This window comes from Chiloscyllium plagiosum, chromosome 5 (genome assembly GCF_004010195.1).
Source record: "Chiloscyllium plagiosum isolate BGI_BamShark_2017 chromosome 5, ASM401019v2, whole genome shotgun sequence".
NCBI classification, from domain to species: domain Eukaryota; kingdom Metazoa; phylum Chordata; class Chondrichthyes; order Orectolobiformes; family Hemiscylliidae; genus Chiloscyllium; species Chiloscyllium plagiosum.
Genome location: NC_057714.1, coordinates 65,249,456 through 65,270,771, shown reverse-complemented (window position 1 = coordinate 65,270,771; position 21,316 = coordinate 65,249,456). Strand labels below are relative to the sequence as shown.

Sequence of the window (21,316 nt, the reverse complement as noted above, 5' to 3'; positions counted from 1 at the left end):
ATTTAATGCAGAAAAATGTGAGGTCATGCACTTCCTAACCAATTTTCAGTTTTGGCAAAACAACTGCCTGTCTTTTATTCATTTGTCAGTCAAGGTACAGTTAGATAGAATTATTGGGGAATTTTTAAAATTGTATCGATGAATAAATGAGGATAGTCTTTGTCAAATGTATTTGTTTTATTTAGTGAGGAACTATACTCAGATTCTAACTCAAAGTTTAAATTTACTGTCACAGATATTAAAAATGTTCCTCATGAGCATTTCTAAGAAAAAACTTGACTGCTTTCTTCTTTCAAGTGCTGTCACATTTCCTTTTAAATGTGCTTGTTATACACCATGGAACTGGAAATGTTTTTGATAATTACAGCCTTGTATCCAAGGCTGTTCTCATTTTCAGATGTCACCTTCATAACAAAATTTACTGAGAAATTTAAAACCTCACTTGCCATTGAAAACTTTTATTGAAGATATACATGGTCCATTGGTTATGTTATTCTTATGCAGCAATTTTATTCCCCTTGTTGGCAATAGCATAAATGTATTTTTAATGTGACTAAATTAAATGCAAGACAATAATCTGAATGTTGTATCTTCTTCTCATAGTGGAATCTCTGATCTCTGCTAAATGCGTCAATGAGCATTGCTCTGCTATTGATGCATGTTGGAATAAATACCTGTTTTAATCATTGCATTTTGAAAACAAAACCCATGACCATGAATATGAGACTCTTAGCAGCAATGGTCAGGGTTAGTATAGATTTAGCTGCAAACCTGTGATAAATTTAGCCTTATGAAAATGCATTTGTGAAGTTAGCAATATGTGATTCCAGTAGGACTCTGCTGGAGTAGCATCTGTTACAGTTGCTCAAAATATCAGAAGGTTCCAGTTCAAGGGCTCAGCATATGCTTCTCTAGTTCTGTTTTTGAAAAATTATTGAACTAAATTTTACCTTGGAGAATCAACTGGGCTTGGGTGACTTGATTTGATGGTTAAAACTACAGAAAACTACAGCACATTGGGAACTCAACTTCACCTTGCTGGTTCCTACATTTCACTTGAGTATGTTAGGCTGTGACACATTAGGAGTAACAAATTTGTAATTACTCTATGTAAATCACTCAATTAGAGCAATATTTCAATGTACTTTTGACTTTAATATTGAGTCCATTGGCTTCCTGAAATTAGGCAGTGGAAACAGCAATGGGGCTGAATCAATCCCAGAAGAATATGTTGATAAATATACTCCCCTGACTCCCTTCTTCCCCTTGAATGGGAGAATGTTTGTCCACAGAACTTTTCATGAGATATTATTTTCTATACTTCAGCTCTAACACATCAGGACACATCAGGAAGGGTGCTGCTTATTCTGCTTTAGGTTAGACCTCAGATGAGGATCCATGTCACCAGAAAATGTAATAACCAGTATTCAAGCTCATCTAAGCAATGCCACTGGCACTGAGCAGACCTTCCACCAAACAACCAGTATCTCACAACTCCCTCTTTGATGATCCCATTGCTTCCTACCTTAGTTATAAAACAGGTTAGAAAGCCAATTACCACAAGCACTCAAGGATGGATAAAGGGAAAGTGGTCAAAAAGAATAACATATATGTCATGTTAATTTAAGAGCAACAACTTAATAAATACATTTCCTCAAAAACCATGTGCATACAAATATTCAGTCCCTTCAACCTACTCTACCATTATATCAAATTATGGCTGATTTGATTGTGGTCTCAATTTCAATTCCCATCTAGTACTGCTGACCTTTAATCCCTTGTTATTAAAGCATCTAACTACCTCTATCATAACAGTAGTAATAACTTGGCCTCCACTGTTTCCTAGCGAAAAGAGTTCCAAAGACTCTTTGTGCATTCCTTTTTACAACTATAAGACTTTAACTTTATCTTCTACCTCTCCTGAGTGAGGGACAATGCTTCCTGCATCACTCGCAGGGTTTCCATCAGCTTATCCCGCTCGTCCAATATGCTCACCATCAGCTGCTCGAAATTAGTGTCCTCAGTGCCAATCTGGATGGGGGTGCAAACTGTGGAGATTCAGCAGAGCGACACAAACCTGCTCAGGTTTCTATTATAAGTCTATTATAAATAGATTCATGGTTACTCATGGAAAGAGGCATACTTTTGGTACATTCTATATAACTGTAGCACAAAAATAAATTATAAAAATGTATACAGTAAGCTATTAAGTTTTCATTTACATGTTTTTATAAGTACAATCAGTTAAGCTGACATAAGCTGCACTTTATGCCAGTTTCATTTTGGCTACTGGATTTAAATATAGACTGTCACAAATATGACTGGTAATTTTTGGCATTTCATTTGATTGTAATGTTCTAAAGTAAAAATAAAATATCGGGGAGACAAAACTCTGAGGAGCACATCAGAAGTAGTTAATGCGATGGTCCTTAAATGGATGATGCCAAAATCTAGCTAAGATGTAAGTAGCCTGAGGACAAAATTTGTGGACAGTTATATATGGGAATTGCAAAAGCCTAGTTTGACAAGGAAACAATGTCATTTTTCTGTTACTTTCAAAAATAAGTTTATTTTCTCCAACAAAGTTAACAGTGCAAGTAATGGCTGAATAAATTGGGTAAATTTCAGCGAAGATCTGACATACAATTGAGGGTTCCTAATCTTTGGTTATTACTGACCTATGCTTAAACTTTCCAGAAGTAGTGAAATAACATATCCCCATAGATCTAGGATATGCTTTTCATATTGGACACCTACAAATACATGCAGAATAATATTTTATACAGTCAAGAGTGATCTCTTGTACAGTCAAACAACATGGAAACAGATCCTTCAGTTCAACTTGTCCATGCCGATCAGATATCCTGTAGTAATCTAGTCCCTTTTGCCAGCATTTGGCCCATATCCCTCTAAATCCTTCTCATTCATATACCCATCTAGATCTCTTTCAAATATGGTAATTGTACCAGCCTCCATCACTTCCTCTAATGACTTATTCCATACATGCACCACCCTCTGTGTGACAAAGTTGCCCCTAAGGTATCTTTTAAATCTTTCCCCTCTCACCTTATATCTATGTCTTCTAGTTTTGGACTCCCCTACCCTGGGAAAAAGACTTTGGCTATTCCTGATGAAGGGCTCTGGCCCTAAACGTCAATTTTCCTGCTCCTCGGATGCTGCCTGACCTGCCGTGCTTTTCCAGCAACACACTCTCAACCTTGGCCATTCACCCTATGCATGCCCCTCATGATTTTATAAACCTCTGCAAGGTCACTCTTTTTCCTCTGACACTCCAGGGATAAACAGCCCCAGCCTATTCAGCCTCTCCGTATAGCTCAAATTATTCATCCCCTCCCTATCGCTCAAACATTTAAATATTTTCAAATGTAATCCTGTCTGTAAGAATTGTGTTTTTGCTATTTCATGCTGAATTATGTTTTTCAGTTTGAGTTAATAATAATTATCCATACCTCATCATTCAGCTTTTTTATTTGCTGCTTTGTTTCTTCAGCTTTAGCAGCCAGCATGGCAGGTGTAACTTGGTCAAGGTCTGTGAACATTCAATAGGAATTTACAAATTCCAGTTGTCCTCCAGTTCAACTGTACAAAGTACTGACGATTATTGTTAGAGAAGCAATTTTAATTACTTGAAAATGCTAGCATTTAAAAAAATATTATTCAGAAGAATTTAACAAAATCATAGGATTTTGGAGGGGGTGGGAGGAGAATTGGAAACTAGGTGAGTAAGCAGTTAAATTATCTATCTCACTTACTCATCAATTCATCACCTGCTTCTTGTTAATTCTGATCTCAGTCTACTCTTTTGAGGAAGCGACAAAGGCAATCACTTCACAACTGATGGGTATCTCTTGAAATGCACAGCTTGGGTCTGATGATCTCTTAAGGCCCCGAAGTGCAATCTTAACTCTGGTTCAAATGGGGAAACCGTGGTACAGAAAGGAATAAGGGATCTAATGAAGCAATTTTTTGAAGGTTTTAATGCTTTTCCTGGGGTGTCAGGCTGACAGCTCACTGATGCCGAAATCCCTGTTTAAGTTCTCTGATCAGAGCTGATATCCACTCACTTCAGGTGACCAGGAACTAAAATTAGTTGGGAGTCATGCTGCTAACGTTCACTGTGTTTGGTGCTTTTTGACCCCACTCAACCAAACCCTGCTCACACTTAAAATGTCACTATGTAACTTAAAAGACAGATTTGATGTTCATTTTTTTAAAAACAAACATAGATACACTACAGTATCTGGCAAGAGCCCCACCAAATGTGTGATAGGAAGCTGGCACTTCCAAAACTCATTCTGAGTGTCTGCCAGGTTGCACATCTTGAACCTGACTTAATTTAAATAGAAGACATCTGACAGTCTCTGGTGATATACCATCCACAGCAGCGGCAAGGGTTCCCCTTCAAGTAATAGTGAAGACTTCCCTGAATCTTGTTAAGAACTCATCATTGTTGATATTGTGGACATGTGGATCTCAGATGAAAGGAGGATCAGGATGATCTGCTCTCATCTACACATCAGAGGACAATTTTTAATAATATTCAAACATAATAGGGTAATAATTTTATGTTGGTTCAAGTATAAACATGACAAATATTACCTTTTGCATGTGTAAGTCTGAATGATTCTTGTCCTGTATTTTCAGTGCAAAACTCAAATCTCTGGTTTCCTATTGAACTTTTTTCATCTTCAATGCCATCGACAATTCTATAACAATTAAACATTTAGTTGTGTTAATGTACAGATGCAAATATGAATCATCTAATTTGTGTGTGCAAAATAATATTTAAAGGTCCAGCTCCTGTGTTTGTGCATCAAATCCAAGTGGAGTGATTAACAGTTACTGTTTATCTAGACTAAGTCATCCTTCACTACTGAACTGCATCAAAATTATCTGCTTAAATTAGCAAGGGAAACCAATTACTTCAAAAAGTTTTATTTATGTTCCTGCTGAAAGACAGACACTGCTTAACAGACTCTTAACACATAATGTACAAAGCCCATTTCCAGCGCATTAGACCATTTTGCAAAATGTTATTCATATTTAAGAATCACTCATTCCAACTTTGATTAAACTTTATAGGTGTGTGTGGCAGAAGTGTATTGAATATATTTTGTTTTTGTGTAAGTGTACATTCTGTAGCTTGTAATTCTGAATTATACTTTCCTTCTATTGGAAGAAAGAAGCAGGATTTCTACTACGAATGGAAGTAGTGATAATGTCAATTGACTTGCGATCTAGAGACCTGGACTCATATCCATATTTAAACTGGAGTTCAAATCCCACCATGACAGCTGGGGAAATTTGAATTCAGCTAATTAACCCAAAAGGGTTAATTCGCACTTGGGTGCAATCTTATAGGGGCCTGATCGATGTGGGCTAGAACAAGATTGGAGACAGAATCACACAGAGCATCCAGCAAGGCCTATCTCACGTCAGTAGCACTTGCTACAACTTCTACGTATTTGCTGAGTGGCTTGACGATAACTTCAGTGAGTTGCCATGAAGGGGGAATTATAACTTTATAAATGCTTCATTAATGCCATAACTCACCTTATCAATATTCAGCTTTCTATTTTACCAAAGCCAAACAAGCGATACGTTGAGAATTCTTGCCATGGAAGTCAGCAGGAACATTTGGCGACTAAAGCTCGCCAAAGACTCCAAGGTATGTACCATGCACCCCATGTGCATTGACATTGACATTCAAAATATGCCAACACCTCGGAACTCTCATGGCACCTCTCAGTTACAGTATGTTTCTGCTCATCAAACCACATCAGCAACAATCATTGCAATGCTACTGCAAGGACACCGTGCTCGGGGACATGCACCAGCTCATAGATTGCATGTCTGGTCTGTTTGTTTGCTGTCATAGCAGTTGCTCGCTCTAAGGTTTCTTGGATGCTTGCAGCATCTCTGCCTTGCATTGCTTTCCTTTTTACCCTCTGAGCCAGAGATACCAGGCTGACAGTAGTGTGGTATTCCCATGTCATTTAGCACAGACACAAAGCCAGGTAGTTTGAAATAGTTGTGAGCTGTCATCAGTCAAATCAAGGGAGATAGTCTTCACTCAAGAGTCAAGGTCAGCCTCTGTATCAGTTGAAGGGCTTAGACACAGTCAGTCAGCATCAAGATAATCTCTGTATAAGGGGCGAGGAACATGAATGTGAGGCAGCCCACACCTGTCTTGATTCTTAATTCCTTATTGTGGGCTGTTTTCCTCTTTGAATGAGACAGAGGCAGCTATTATGGGAGATGAATTTGGGTGGCTCAACTGTAACTTTTGGTGCAAATGGGGAAGTGTCCAGAATGAGTAGGTAGTGCAGATGACAATGCAAGATTAGAGGATAGGTTGGCTAATGGGAAGCAGAAAGTGGGCACTAATAGGTCATTTTTGAGTTGGCACAATGTGAGGTGTGTCACAAGTATCAGTATTGGGCCCATTTAAATACAATTTATTCCAATGACCACGTGTGGTTGCTAAAGCTGCCGATGTCAGAAACATAGTGAGGAAAGTAAGTTGTGAAAAGGACATAAAGAGTCTGCAAAGGGATTTAGATAAGTTAAATGAATGGCAGAAAATTGGAAGCTGGAGTATAATGTGGAAAAATGTGAACTTATCCACATTGGTAAAAAAAAAGAAAAGCAGCATAGTATTTAAAAAGAGATAGTTCGCAAATGATGCAACCCTCCATGTGAATCCTTTACATGAATCATAAAAAGGTAGTGCACAGGTACAACAAGTGATTTGCAAAGAAAATGGAATGGTGTATTTCATTGCAAAGGAAATGGAATATAAAATTTTCGATTTATTACTACAGTTGTATAGTGTACTGCTGAGGCCACAACTGGAGTACTGTATATAGTTTTGAATTTGTTATTCAAGAAAGGATGTAAATACATTAAAAACTATTCCAAGGAGGTTTACTTGACTGATTCCTGGAGTGTAGGGAATGGAGGAGGCTCATCTTCTGTGGAGATTTTGTTTGCTTTCTGCATTCACGGGATAAGAATATCACTAGGTAGACAACATTTGTTGCCCAGAGGGCAGTTAAGTGCTGTGGTTCTGGAGTCACATGTAGGCCAGTCCAGGTGAAGATGGCAGTTTCCATCTCTAGAGGATATTAGTGAACGAGATGGGTTTTTATGACAATAGTTTCATGGTCATTGTTAGACTCTTAATTCCAGAATTTTTTAACTATTGAATTCAAATTCTACCATCTGCCATGGTAGGATTTGAACTCTTTGGGTTGAACATTATCTGGGGGAAAGTGAGGACTGCAGATGCTGGAGGTCAGAGTTGACAGTATGGTGCTGGAAAAGCACAGTAGGTCAGGCAGCAATAATACCACTAGGCCATTACCTCCCTTGGTTGATAAGGTAGACAAGCAGGAGGCTGGAAGAACACAGTAAGCTAGGCAGCAGCAAGAGATGGAGAAGTCAACGTTTCAGGTGTAACCTTTCTTCAGGACTGGTATGGGTGTAAAGAGAGCTGGGGTATCAACTGGATTCATTCCTCCCATCGACCAACCAGGCTGTACCCTCTACCTGTGTTCACCTATTCCTGCCTCCCTATCCCGCCCTTCTCCCACATACGACCCTCCCTCAGCCATCTCTATCTGTAGCTCTCCTTACATCCACTCCCAGTCCTGAAGATGGCTTACATGTGAAATGTTGACTTCTCCACCTCCTGACGCAGCCTGGCTTGCTGTGTTCTTCCAGCCTCCCACTTGAGTACCTTGGATTCTAGCATCTGCAGTTTTTTTTTGTCCCTTGGATTTTAGACAGGCTGGGCCTATATTCAGAGGAATTAAGAAAAATGATCTTATTGAAAAATCAAATATTAAAATCCTGAGGGGACTTGACAGCACAAATGCTTCAAGGATGTTTTTCTTGCCCTTGGCTGTGTATATTGATCACTAGCCAATGAAGGGTTTGTTCAAGTCCTGCATTTTCTGGGTTCTCCAGTCTTTTGAATATAGAGAGAACAGCCAATTAATTACTTCTGCAATGTAGTTTTTTGGCAAAATGTTATAGTTAATTTGGTCACAACAAGATCTAAAAAAACTACTTTTGACAAATCTAGGAAGTCCTAGGCAATATCAGTAAAAAGAAATTGCTTGCTGTCCATTCTCTCAATAAACTTCTACATGAACAGCTATAAGCCTATATTAAAGTTACACTTCTGAATTATCATAAAGGTCTGTGGTTAGTCAACATTTGATTGAAATTGTCCATGAAACAGAATGATAACTTCATCGTAGCTTAATTGTGAAGGCTGAACTGAAGTATCGGCTGCTAAGACAGTCAGGTATTTCAGAAATGTTGAAAATCCATAGCAGTAGAAATTTAACAGAAAATGTCATTGAGAAAGATATATTAACATACAATTTGTTCTATGTTTTATAATCATGCTATCAATGTATGGACTTCCATCGTACACCTATCTTAAATGGTACAACTTTGAGGGGAGTCCTGGAGCAGAGAAACCTTAAGTTTATATGCATAATTCTATGAATGTGGCCAGGCAAGTTGAAACAGTTGTTCAGGTTTATCAGATCCTTGGGTTTATAATAGAGGCATAGAGTACAAAAGTGATGCTAACCTCTACAAATTATTGGTCAGACCATATTTGGAGTATTATCTTCAGTTCTAGGCGTCTTATTTAAGGAAGGATGCTAAAGCTCTGGAGAGAGCGCAAAGGAGATTTACTAGAATGGTGAGGGATTTTAGATACAAGGAAAGATTTGAAAAATTGGGCTTATTTTCCTGGGAGCTGAGAAGATTAAGAGGCAATGTTATTGAAGCGTTCAAAATTAACAACTATTTTGACAGGATAAAAAAGCATATTCTGTTTCCAGAAGTTGATGTGTCAGTAATAAGGGTCATAATTTTAAGATTTTCATCAAGAGGTTGGATTGAGATGAGGAGAAACGTCTTTACTCAGAGAGCTGTTCGGATTTGGAATATGCTGTCTGGAAGAGTGATGGAAATGGATTCCATAGGAGGTTTCAAAAGAGAGCTGGATATATATTTGAAAGTGATGAAAATAGAGGCCTATGGAGGCAAGGCTGAAAAATGGAACTAGCTGGGTAGCTCTTTCAGGAGCCTGTAAAATTCCATGATTCTCTAATTCTATATTCAAAATTTAAAACTATAGACACTTTGACGGTAGGCGTAATGAAAACATACACTCCCAGATTAGTTTTGTCAGGCCTTGACTTCCACCCAATGTACTGAAGTGGTTCAAAAAGCTGATTCATCAGAAACTGTCTCAAAGGAAATAATGAATGGGCAAAAATTACTGGCATTGATAACTATACTAACATCCCAGGAAATAATGGAGAAATTGTGGTAGGCCCTCATTTCCTGTCCATTTTGGTTGCAAATTTTAACCTCTAAGTTTAGATATTATTTTTAGTTTTTTTATTGTCATTCAGGGATGAGGCATTCACTGACTTATTGCCCATTCCTAGTTGCCCTTGCGAAGGTGGTGGTGGACTGCCTTCTTGAACCACTGCAGTCCATTTGGTGTCATTGTTATGTTTTCGTACTAATGCACCAATATGTGTCATGTTCACTTGATTTGCTCTGTCTGTTATTTTATGGAGGGATTAATAAATAATTTGAAACAAATAGGTTCACCTGCTCTGTTGCAAACAAAAAGGCAGAGGATAGCCATTCAAATCTACTGTGTTTATATACGAATACTACCACTTGCGTTCACTTATGTGCCTTGGTGCAGTGAGTGCCCAGGGAGAAATGTGTTCCTCCCCTACCTTGAAATCCCTCGTTTTGGTAACCACAAAAATAAAATATAAAGAAATATATTGAATTTGTTGTACCTTGGACTGAGATCAGGAGGAGCATATGAGTTTAGTGCAGAGAGGTGCAGTTTTAAGTTTTTGTTTTTCTCACTCCTTATATTAACCGATTCATGATCTTGTCTGCTTCTGATCATGACACCACAACCCCTGATGGGAGACCGGAAGTCTATACGGCCTGAGAGGTGCTGTTGATTAGCTGCTAGGAGATTGCTGGTATTCGTAGTTTTGTTAAAATTCAAGGATTGATTGTAGTATGTGACACTGGTAGAAATATGTGACAATGGTGTAGTCTCATCCACTTCCTGCACGTCCTCTTCATCTTCTACAATAGAGGTGAGTTTCTGGTTTAGGTTCCCATTTCCGTTGGAATCTGACTATGTGTAAATGTGGACAAAAAAACAATCATTACAGAGGTGTTGAGAACTAAACAGTTCACTACTAACTGAATACAAAAATGATATGATGTAGTAGAAAAAAGACCTTTATGTCTTTCTCAACTTCAAGAAATTCCAAATACTGAATTACTTCTGAAGTGAAGATGCTAATGCAATGAAGGGTAAAAACAGCAGCAAAGTTGCATATAGTAAACAACAATGGAATAAATAACTATTGTTTTCATGATGTTGTTTGAGGGATAACTATTGCCCAGGACATTTGGCATCCTGTATGTCCACCTCAAAGTGAAGATAGGATCTGAGCTTAATGGTTCATTGGAGATGGACACTTTTGAATGCAAGCTTAATAAATGTTTATGTTAATATCAAATATTTTGAAAGTCTCTTGCCTGTAAGGCTAACAGCTCATAGCACTCTTGGACAGTTCCTGAATTGTGGACAGAGCTTAATGCAGACCCATTTCTCAGAAAAGAGACAAGATGGGCAGAGTAACTAGTAAATTTTACTAATTAGTTTTACATCAGCTATAGAAAAGAGGTTTGAGAGAATCATTGAAGATAAATCATATGATTGTTTAGATAGATGGGGCATATTGAGGACATCCAACATGGCTTCAATAAGGAGATAAAGTCTAAAAAAACCTGATTGCAATATTTCAAGAAGTGACCAAATGATGGATGAGGAAAGCCTGGTAGAAATTGCTTACTTAAGACTTCCAAAAGCTTTTGACGTGCTACCACATAATAGGCTTCACTGCAAGCTCAAACCTCAAATATTAATGGTGTCATACAGAGTAAGAGTGGAAATTGATTGGAAGCAGGTAGGCAGAAGGTAGATGGATATACTTGGAGACCAGTTACCATGGTTTCACACATGTATCTGTGTTGAGATTATTTCTTTTTATTAATTTTATAGGCTTGGGATGATTTGTTTGGGTTTCATAGGATAATAATGGGAAAGGATTGTGCTTAAATTTATGGTTTATTCCAGTGAAATAGGTTAGGGAGAACCAGTGGATGTAATTTGACAGTGCACAGGTTGTATCTCAGGAGATAGTTCTTTTCTCACAGAATAATGGACCTCAGCATCAGGCTGTTGGTCATGCGTTGCACATGAATTCATTGAATTCTTGAAATGAGAGGGGTCCTGTTCTGGGTATTGGAAGTGCTCATTCTTACAAAAGATTTGGAATACAAGAAATCATGACCAGAGTAACTTCCTGCACTTGTTTTGTATTCTTATGTGAGTCAGTGAGGAATCTTATAGATTCCTTGCCCCCAAGTTGCCCTGGGTTTGCTTTTAAACCAGATGTATGTTTTTTTTCTGTCAGGGAATCACATGGTTGAAGACTACATACATTGCAAGGGTAAAGCATCACCATTTGTATAGGAAAGGTTATAAAGGCCTTTTACTTTTTGTCATTGCTTGTGTGGTCTTATGATTCTTCAGATAGAGCAACACAATGTACATTCTATTTGAAGTAAGCAAATTTCTTACACCCAAAAAATTTGTAAGACTAAATTTTACAATTGTTCAGGAAATGTTAAATATCTTTAATCAGTTTTAAATTACACAACACCAGGTTATAGTCCAACAGGTTTCATTGGAAGCACTAGCTTTTGGAGCGCTGCTCCTTCATCAGATGTTTGTCACTAGCTCTGAAAGCTAGTGCTTCCAATGAAACCTATTGGACTATAACCTGGTGTTGTGTGGTTTTCAACTTCGTACACCCCAGTCCAACACTGGCATCTCCAAAACATGACTTTAGTCAGTTTAAATATCACATGCAAACACGATCATGCTGGATAATATATGTTTTAGTATTTGCCTTAAATAACTTTGATTTGCTTAAAGAATAGAAAACAACTTAAGTCCTAATATATTATGGTTATGATATGGCAATTAGCCACTTTCCAATGAGCAGAATAATTCAAAAGGGGCAGCATACCTGGGACATTGTATACGATTTGTTGGACAATCTTGAAATCCCCTGTTGAAGTACAAAATCCAAATGAAGCAGAAGTATATTTTTTTTTACAGAGAGATAATTGTTGAAATCCAAAATGCAAGATTCTATGATTCTATACAATAAGGTTCTACAAAATAGTAAAAAATAATTTACTAATGGACACAGGTATATAACACAGAACGGCTGGGTTTGCTTTCTGATTTTAGAAATACATGTGGTAATCTTCCTTTCTAATTTCAACAGTTCTTCAACTTTCCAATTCATGGTTTTTTGAATAAATACAAATGGGGTAAAAATCTGTTCAGGGTTGTTACAAACCATTGTTCAGGAATATTACAATTAACTATATCTTAACCTCGGTGTTAAGTCTTAACTAAACAAATATATACTGATGATTCAGTTATCTAACTACAGTTACCTATACAAAGAACAGACTATGTTACTATCAGCTATTGTCAGTACGTATTCATAACCCAATCCAGTACAGTAATCTAATGGATTCTCTCTTTGGAAAGCCAGAATGTAGTTGGTTTAAGTTGGATAAATTACTAATTCAGTTACTTTTCACTCCCAGTTATGGTAATTGATTGAGTGAAATCAAACAACAAGGCAGTCTGTTATTTACATGGTCTACTGCAAGTTTGTTCCTTACTCTATTTTGTTATACTTGGCACTATCTCTGTTCCTGAGCATTCGTTACGTGGGTGTTGATATTACTTCAGTCTTGACTGCTTTCTTTTGAAATAAGTCCAGCTCAGCAGGTGAATGAAATGCACTCTTGTTATCTTCTGATCAATCAGCAGAAAACAGCAAAGGTAGCCAGGTAATTATCATGGCATCAATTGCTCAAAGTAACCTGGAACATTCCTTGCAAGAAACATTTTTGCAAATCTAGGTTAATGAATAGCACTGGTGTTTTATATTATTTCCTGAATTGGCACCAGTTTTATTGTCAATTTCTGTTTGTTGTTGAATTATGGCAGAAACCTCCTCAAAAGAATTCTTTACAATTTCAGTATAGAAAGATGAGTTGAATATTGGATTTATAATGTTGCGCTAAATTATTTTCAATATATACATTATTATATATTAAATTTAATACTCAAGGTTCTATATAGGTTCAGTGTCACTGATCACTTTCCTAATAGTAAATAAGGTCTACTATCATTTTTAAAATTCTTTCATGAGATGCGAGGATCATTGGTGAGGCCAGAATTAGTTACCTATGCCTATTTGCCCTTGAGAAGTTGGTGGTTCAATTCTTGAACTGCTGCAATCCCTGGAGGGTAGTGGACACCCTCAGTGTTGTAACAAAATGAGCTCAAGAAATTTGACCTAGTGACAGTGAAGGAACAGTGATATAGTTACAAGTCAGAATGGTGACAGCTTGGAGGGTAACTTGCAGCTAATTGTGTTCCAATAGACCTGCTCCTGTCCATCTTGATGGTAGTTGTCAAGGATTGAGAAGCTGTTGTGAAAGGAGTCTTGATGTGTTGCTGCAGGGCAGCTTTCAGAGAGTACACATTATTGCCACTGTGCACTGGTGGTGGAGACATTGACAAAACCATAAGAAATAAGAACAGGTGTAAGCCATTTGGCCCCTCATGTCTGCTCGCCATTCAATAGAATCATGGCTGATCTGTCACTCCCCATGCCCACTTTCTTGCCATATACTTGTAACCCTTGATTCCCCTCCTGATCACGAACCTATCTCAGCCTTAAATATACACAAGGACTCTGACCCCATAACACTCCCTGGTAAGGAGTTTCAAATCAATTCTAGATCAGTTGCTGGCTAATATTAACTCTGAAGATGTTGATGGTGGGAGGTTCTGTAATGGTACTGCCATTAAAATGTCACGGTCAGATGGTTATATTCTTTTGTATTGAAAATGGTCATTGCCTGGCACTTGTGTGGCATGAATATATTTGCCACTTATCAGGTGAAGCCTGACTTTTTTTCCATAGCTTTTATTGCTTGGACATAGACCGCTGCAGTATCTGAGTTACAGATTTGTTGAACAATGCAATCATTAGCAAACATTTCTACTGTAAATGTCTCCCTTCCTCCCCTCCAGATATTTACAAAATACATAAAGAAGTTTTGCGGCTGATGGAAGCACATTGAAAACTGGAATAGTTACAGAAATGTTTAGTCTCTTCATGAAGTTTCTTATCCACCGCAATGTCTGATAAAATGTTCAATGTCCCTGAATTCCACCACATCAACCCTTTTGAGAGTGGCATCTATGTCTCTTTGTTTGGGTGTTAAAAGTAATATTCAGTCCACATTATTAATATGTATAAAGAGAAAAGGAAGGCACTTCTTTACTTTTCTGAATGTCTTTTTATCTTTGTGAAAAATTTCTTCTTGAGGCAAACAGTACTGTTTTGACACCAGGGATTTCCTGTCCATAATTTGAAACATATCTAAACCAACAGCTACTTACAAAGCTTATGCCTGCAATTCCCAAAAGAAGGCTAAACTTCAACTATTACTTAATACAGTTTTACATTTCACCACATGTTAAAATATTTGCTACACTTAATAAAGGAACTACACTTAAAAGAATGATGAATAAAACTGGTGACACAAGCACAATCCAATGTTATAGTTTGTTTATTTAAGAATAATTTTCTAATAATACCGGGAAGTTTTGAATGAAGTGATCTCGAGCTTAGGACAATCAACCAACATATATGCTGCACAGATACCAAAAGTTTGAAAAAATTGAAAGTGTTTTTTTTAAAAAGAGGTGCCAGATGTAAATGGGACATGTATGCATTGCTTGTTTTGGAAATCAAAATTGCAATTATTCTTGTTGATGAAAATTCTGAAACATCAGCTTTTTCCATTGGAAAAATTAAATTACAAGAAGTATATATTGATGTTAGTGAAAACGTTCTTTGTCTGAGGATTCAGTTGTATCTCAATTACTGACCAGCTGTAAAATAAGTTTTGCCTCTGAGCAGTGATTCAGACAGCTTCTCAAAGAAGATCAAGGAAATACAGAGAGAAACTGACTGAGGTCTATTGTTTAAGAATTTCTCAGCTAACAGCAATTGAAATACTGCATCTTTGAAGGCATATTGTTAAGGACGCATACCTAGAATAAAAAGGCATAGACTGAATAACCTTGAGCATAATCAGATCAACAAAACAATTGATGGAGAGATGAAAAAGTAGCTCAGCAAATCCTGCAGAGACAAAGATAAAGAAACACATTGGGATGAATACAACCACCTTCAGAAGCAAATCAGAAGGCCATTGGGGGAAGCAAAATGATTCTAGAAATGAGAACAAGATGTAGACGGTAAACAGAAAATTATGAATTGAAGCCCATGGGGCTGTCGGAGCAGTAATTGTGTGGAACTGAAATTGGTCCAGAGGCAGTAAGCGTCAATTAGTATTAAATTGTTGTTTTTCAGACTTGAGGGAAGCTGAAAATGGTGTGCCCCAAGGGTCAGTATTAGAAGCTCTGTCCTTTTCAATATATATTAATGATCTGAAGTTGAATATAAATGGTATAATTTCAATGTGTAGATGACACAAATTCAAGATGTAGTTAATAGTAAGGAAGAGAACAGAAGAGAACAATATAGATGGGCAGTGGAAATGGAAAGACAGTTGATAGATGAAATTTCATGCAGAGAAATAAAGTGGTACATTTTGATCAGAAAGAAGAAAAGTGACAATATAAACTAAATGGTATAATTTTATATGGAGTTGACTAGACAGACTGGGGTTTCAACTACATAAACTATTGAGAATAGCAGAGCTAATACTAAGAACTTGGAAAAGCATACAGGATTTATTGATAGAGACCACTGCTCTTCATAGCAGTGAAATAGCCCTTAGTAATGCTACAAATTGCATCCAAGCATGACTGCAAATGTCAGCCCTATGGTTTTGCTGGTGTAGACATAATGGAAATGCTGAGGAATGAAAATGGAGGCTGAATTCCTTTTGCCATTTCTGGTCTGCCATACCTGTGTGAACATGACTGTGGTCTATCATGAGCAAAATGTAATGTTATTCAGTGTTAAATTAAGGTTTGCCATCTGATCTGCCCTTTTGGACTTTGTAGGTTATATTACTACTCTCAAATTGAAAACTCACCAGGACTATTGGAAGGAAGTGGCAGGGAACCTTCAGCTGGGGTGTTTCTGATTGCCTATTGCTGGGTGAGTAGAAGTACAGAGCTCAGTGTTGTTGAGGAGTTCAGAAAAGGTGCTGGAAGAGCCTGGTGTTTGATTTTACAAGGAGCGCAGGACTTTGATGATCTGTTAGCAGAAGGCCTGGCAGTTCAAATGGAGATTATAATTGCAATCTCTCTTCAGCTGGAGCACCATAAGGGTGCGAAGTTAGAGAGTCAAAGAAGAAAGAGGAGGAGAGGTCTGAATTGAAGACTATACTCACCCTAATACATTCAGGGAAAACATCTACTTCTACTTCAGAACATGGTCTAAGACAGCCACGTTGACCAAGGAAGCAGTCCCCGAACTATGCCACCTCCTTCCTCTACCAGGATCTGTTTTTGCAGGCAAGGACACAGCTCCTAATTTCCATCAGGTTTGGCCCTCCATTCCTAGGTAAGGAGCTGCTATCCTGGAGCTGGCAACATTGGCAATTCACTGGAAAGCAGCTGCTGAGGTAAAGGAGGGATTGTTTACCAGGAGAGAGATTCTGCAGTCATCCCTCTAACTGGAAAGAAGGAACATGGTTTTATCAGGGTGTCAGAATTTGCAATGGTGCAGGAAGCCGCAGCCTGCTTGCACAAGGTACTACATCCAAACGCAGAAATATACCAGAACTGCCCAGAGAGAGATAGCACTCCCTTCGAGGCAAAGTACTGTCTGGCTAAAACCCTGTGTTTCTCATTGCTGAATGCCTGCCACTCTGTGTGTGCTTTCATCCTGAGGCAGTCAACATCTACCAGAGTATTTCAGCACCCCGTCAGATCAGGGTTAGTTGCTGCACAATATTGCTCCACCACCTGACCATGCTTCCATTGGTGGACTGCTCAGGGAAAGCCCAACAGTCCTCAATGGAGTGTGCCTCCAGACTCGTAATGCTGCATTCTCCACCATCTCAGTTCAATGAGTGTACAGTTCTCAACACCAGATTGTCAGTGTGGTCCTTGGGAAAAGCAGAGGAGGAAGACGAAAAGGATAGGGATAAGAAAAATGAGGAGGAGGGAGGAGGAACCTTTGGGATGCATTCATTCTGAATGGATTGTAAGGGAGCATCTGGTCTGACAACAGATCTTCTAAAGTTTCCACTGGGAATAATCATGGCATCCACCTAGCTATAACTCTGAAGTAAACACAGCACTGAAAATAATTTCATAACCACTTTAAACACCAATATTTGCAAAATTTTATTTTAAAAACTGGACTAGTCAACCTTATTCTTTCCCTTTATGCCCTCCAAATACCTTTGCCTCACCCAGATCTCCTTTCACTAATCGCTGCAGCGTGGTTGTTGTCTTTCAATAGGGACAGCTTTGCAGGATGATCTTGTGCAGCTCTGGGCCTCAAGTCCAAATTTGGACTGCACTACCCGTAGCTGTTTGAAATAGTTGGCTGACAAGGAGCAGCAGGCGCACTGGTAGAATGGCTGCCATGAGAGCACAAATGCTGTCCCTGAGAGAGGACATCAGGTTCAGAGCTCCATGAAGCCACTGGCACTTCCCAGTGCGGTGCCTCAGTAATCCTAGTAATCTACTGGAATACAGGTTGCTGGTTTACTGTAAGAGGCTGTAGGTGTTCTCCTTTGAAAGCTGGAATTTGCTGGCATGATGGCTAAGCTTCAAAAATGTCTCTCATGTTCTTTGTCTGAGCTTCCACTGCTACACTGAGAGACTAGGTAGCTGCTGCCGATGCTCCAATTGAATGGAAACATTGACAATCAGACGCTGCACCATGCCAGCTCTGCACATGCCCATGACTTCCATTCGGGAAAGGATTGGCTCCAAGCTCAGTGCCAAATCAAATTGAAGCCTGACCCCTGCATAAACCTTGGCTGGAATGGGTGGCTGTGTGGATTTGATTTGATTTTATTGAATTATAGTCACATGTACTTAAGTACAGTGAAAAGCTTTATTTATGAGCAGTACAGGCAGATCATAGTAAGCAAGGACATACAGATTATAGGGTGAAAAGAAAACTAGACAGAGGCATGCAAGTTACATTGCACAGGGCTAGGCAAGATCAACATGAGCAAGATCAGCACTATTTGAATTTAGAGAGACCATTTGTCAGTCTAATAACAGCAGGAAAGAAGCTGTTCCTGAATCTGCTGGTGCGTGTGTTCAGGCATCTGTATCTTCTGCCTGATGGAAGAGGTTGTAGGAGAGTATTACCAGGGTGGGAGGGGCCTTTGATGATGTGGCAGTCTTTCCACAGCAACAGGCCGTGTAAATGGAGGGCTGGTAAATGCACCTGTGTACATGTTCATCAGCTTCGATTTGTACACTGCTCCTGATCTAAGTCTTCTGAAGCAACCTCATCTATGCCCTTGCCTATGAGGCAGCTGCCACATCCTCCCTGCATGGCCTGGCTGCAGCCCCACTTGTGCCCAGTAATTCATTATGTGCTGATCCCAATCTATGCTATGCTTCAAAGTACACACAATGACAGCTGATAGCTGTGAGTGCCAGATTGAATGATGATGTTTCTTCAAGAAGCTTTTGCTCCTGCTGATGTCTTTGCAGATGAAACTGCAGTTCAAGGAGAATTTTTTGGGTTTTCAACAACAGCAATACCAAATTGGAAAACTTAGTAAGTCAAGAGGAGAAGTAAGGGGTCTAGAGACACACTTCTCCAATTCTTCAAGATAAATAGTAGGATATGAGAACCCACCTAAGAGATGAACATGCTGGTACATCTCACAAAATCCTCGCAGCTGATGGTATCTGTTGTGGTCCATTCAATCCATCTGAAATGGCAGATTCACTGCCACCAATCCGTCTTGTTAGTGTTACTGTTAGCTTGTATATTAGTACCATACAGTGACTCCTCTTACCAATAGTCCTTTCTATCCTAATAGGTGGAGCTTATCTCATGCTGCAGTTAACCCTTTCAGGTACTGCTGTCCTATATAATATTTCTGCTCAAGTTTTTATTTTCTAATTATTTTCTACTTACTAACTTCTTTATGCAGTTGTTTCAAATAAGTAGACTTATCACCACCTCATCTTCCTAAAAGCCTCTGAGTTTATAAATAGCTGACAACTTGGTTTGATTGGAAACCTGTTGCTTGAGGATGAGGCATTCAGATGCAGTTTGTTACTGTACTGTAACTTGCTGCATCTTTGATTTACTGAATGCCCTTTGAGGGGTGTTCTCTGGCATCAATGTCACTGGCAAAGGTTTGCTTCTCTTGGAGGATCTAAGTTTTCTCAAATTTTCTCAGAGAAGGTAATTATATTCCTAAACCAAGCAAACTTCTCCTTTTGACATTGTAACAAGGCAGACTTGATATGATTACTTTATTCTTAATCATATTATTCTGGATAACATCATCATTTAATCAGGTTCAGTCACAGACAGTAACGCTGAATGTGCTGTTTTGGTGAGCTTTTCTAAACAGCTGATCTGACTACATTATGAGTCTACTATTAACTCAAGATTGTTGTGATGTCCAGGATGTCTGATGATCAGATTTTAAAGATACATCTGTAGCTGGAAGACAAATTAACAATTTCTCAAAATATGTAAAATCGGTAATATCTCCTAACCTGTCAATTGTGAAGAGTTGTCACACCCCAATGTAATTAAACTCAAGTGGTGAATATTTTCTTTTGCATTTTGTGAAAATTCTTTTGAAACCTATGAAGTATTCTAGTTGAGTAGAGTTATGTTGATCACTTTTTTTTTAGCTGATTGAGATTGTTCAACATCCTGTAGAATTTTAAGAGCAAAGTATACTTTTCTGCTCAGAAGTGAGAAATGTTGGTTTTTGATGGTGTATAACTACTCCACATAAAATTGGTGTCTGTATTTCTTGAGGACTCTCAAGGACTCTTGAGAAGTTAATCTTAAGCAGTGTGCTGCCTGTATCATGGCAGAAGGTTATAGTTTCATTCTCCTTCACTGATTTCAGATACTACTCATACCAGTGTCAACTTTGGTATTAGTTAGATTGTTATGAACCTGTAGGATCTCTGTCATATCTAGTTCAAATGAGTCATCTATTACCCAAGGAATAGTTGAGTTGCATCTTTCAAAGGTGGTTCATCATCATAGAAGGATATGTAATCAAAAGAAGGTATGTTTAGTCGTCTGAAACTTCTTCCCAATGTGCTTGCTGTAAAGTGTTAACCTCTTTGTGCAAGTAAGCATTAGTAATTCAGTGGTCCAAGGGTTTTTTTTAACATTTTTGCACATTGTTTGGAAATGCTTACTGACTAAGTATAGCGCTTAGGCTTTTCTTTAGCTTCTCAATCTAGAATTTTTCCTTAAATGTAAGAATTTCACATTCCAGTCATAGATCGTACTGACTACAAGTGTCTAATATTGATGGTTTTATCCTGGGTTTATGATTGGTGTTTTTCCCCTAGTAGCTGTGGTAAGACTCCATCAACTACACAAGACTTTTGGCTGTTTTGGGCTTCTACAGATTGAATTGGTACAGTTATCCAGTCTTTTGAACTGCTGACTGCTGCGTTACCAGAAGCTGATGGGTTTTGAGTGCTTTCATATCGCTGGATGTTTAAAGTTACATGATTTTCAGAATACCACATCTTTTCTTTTTCTTCTCATGTATTACTATGATTTTTAGTGGAAACAAAGATTTCTTCAAAAGCTCACCACTGCTAGAATTTTTTTATGGGTCAGTGGGTCCACCTTCTGCTACTATAACAGTATATATTACAAAATCAGCACCATTGTACGCATGATGTATGTTAAAATATAGAATATAGAACAGTACATCACAGGAACAGGCCCATCGGCCCACCATGTCTATGCCAACTATGATGCCATTCTAAACTCATCCTATCAGTCTGCACATGGTGAATATCCTACTATTCCCTACGTATTCATGTGCCTGTTCAAATGCCCATTAAACTTTGCTAATATGTCTGCTCCTACCACCT

At 38.4% G+C, this 21,316-nt stretch overlaps 1 protein-coding gene across 1 annotated transcript in view; it reads right to left on the bottom strand.

Annotated features, from left to right (window-relative positions):
* The window catches only part of kcnh8 (potassium voltage-gated channel, subfamily H (eag-related), member 8), a 448,052-nt gene that overhangs the window by 30,281 nt on the left and 396,455 nt on the right, over positions 1 to 21,316 (bottom strand). Inside the window, exons 12-15 of the mRNA XM_043690211.1 lie at positions 12,195 to 12,236; positions 9,870 to 10,225; positions 4,621 to 4,727; positions 3,471 to 3,550 (exon numbers count right to left, since the gene is read on the bottom strand). Coding sequence (XP_043546146.1) covers positions 3,471 to 3,550; positions 4,621 to 4,727; positions 9,870 to 10,225; positions 12,195 to 12,236 — 585 coding nt within the window. The remainder of the gene's footprint in view (positions 1 to 3,470; positions 3,551 to 4,620; positions 4,728 to 9,869; positions 10,226 to 12,194; positions 12,237 to 21,316) is intronic.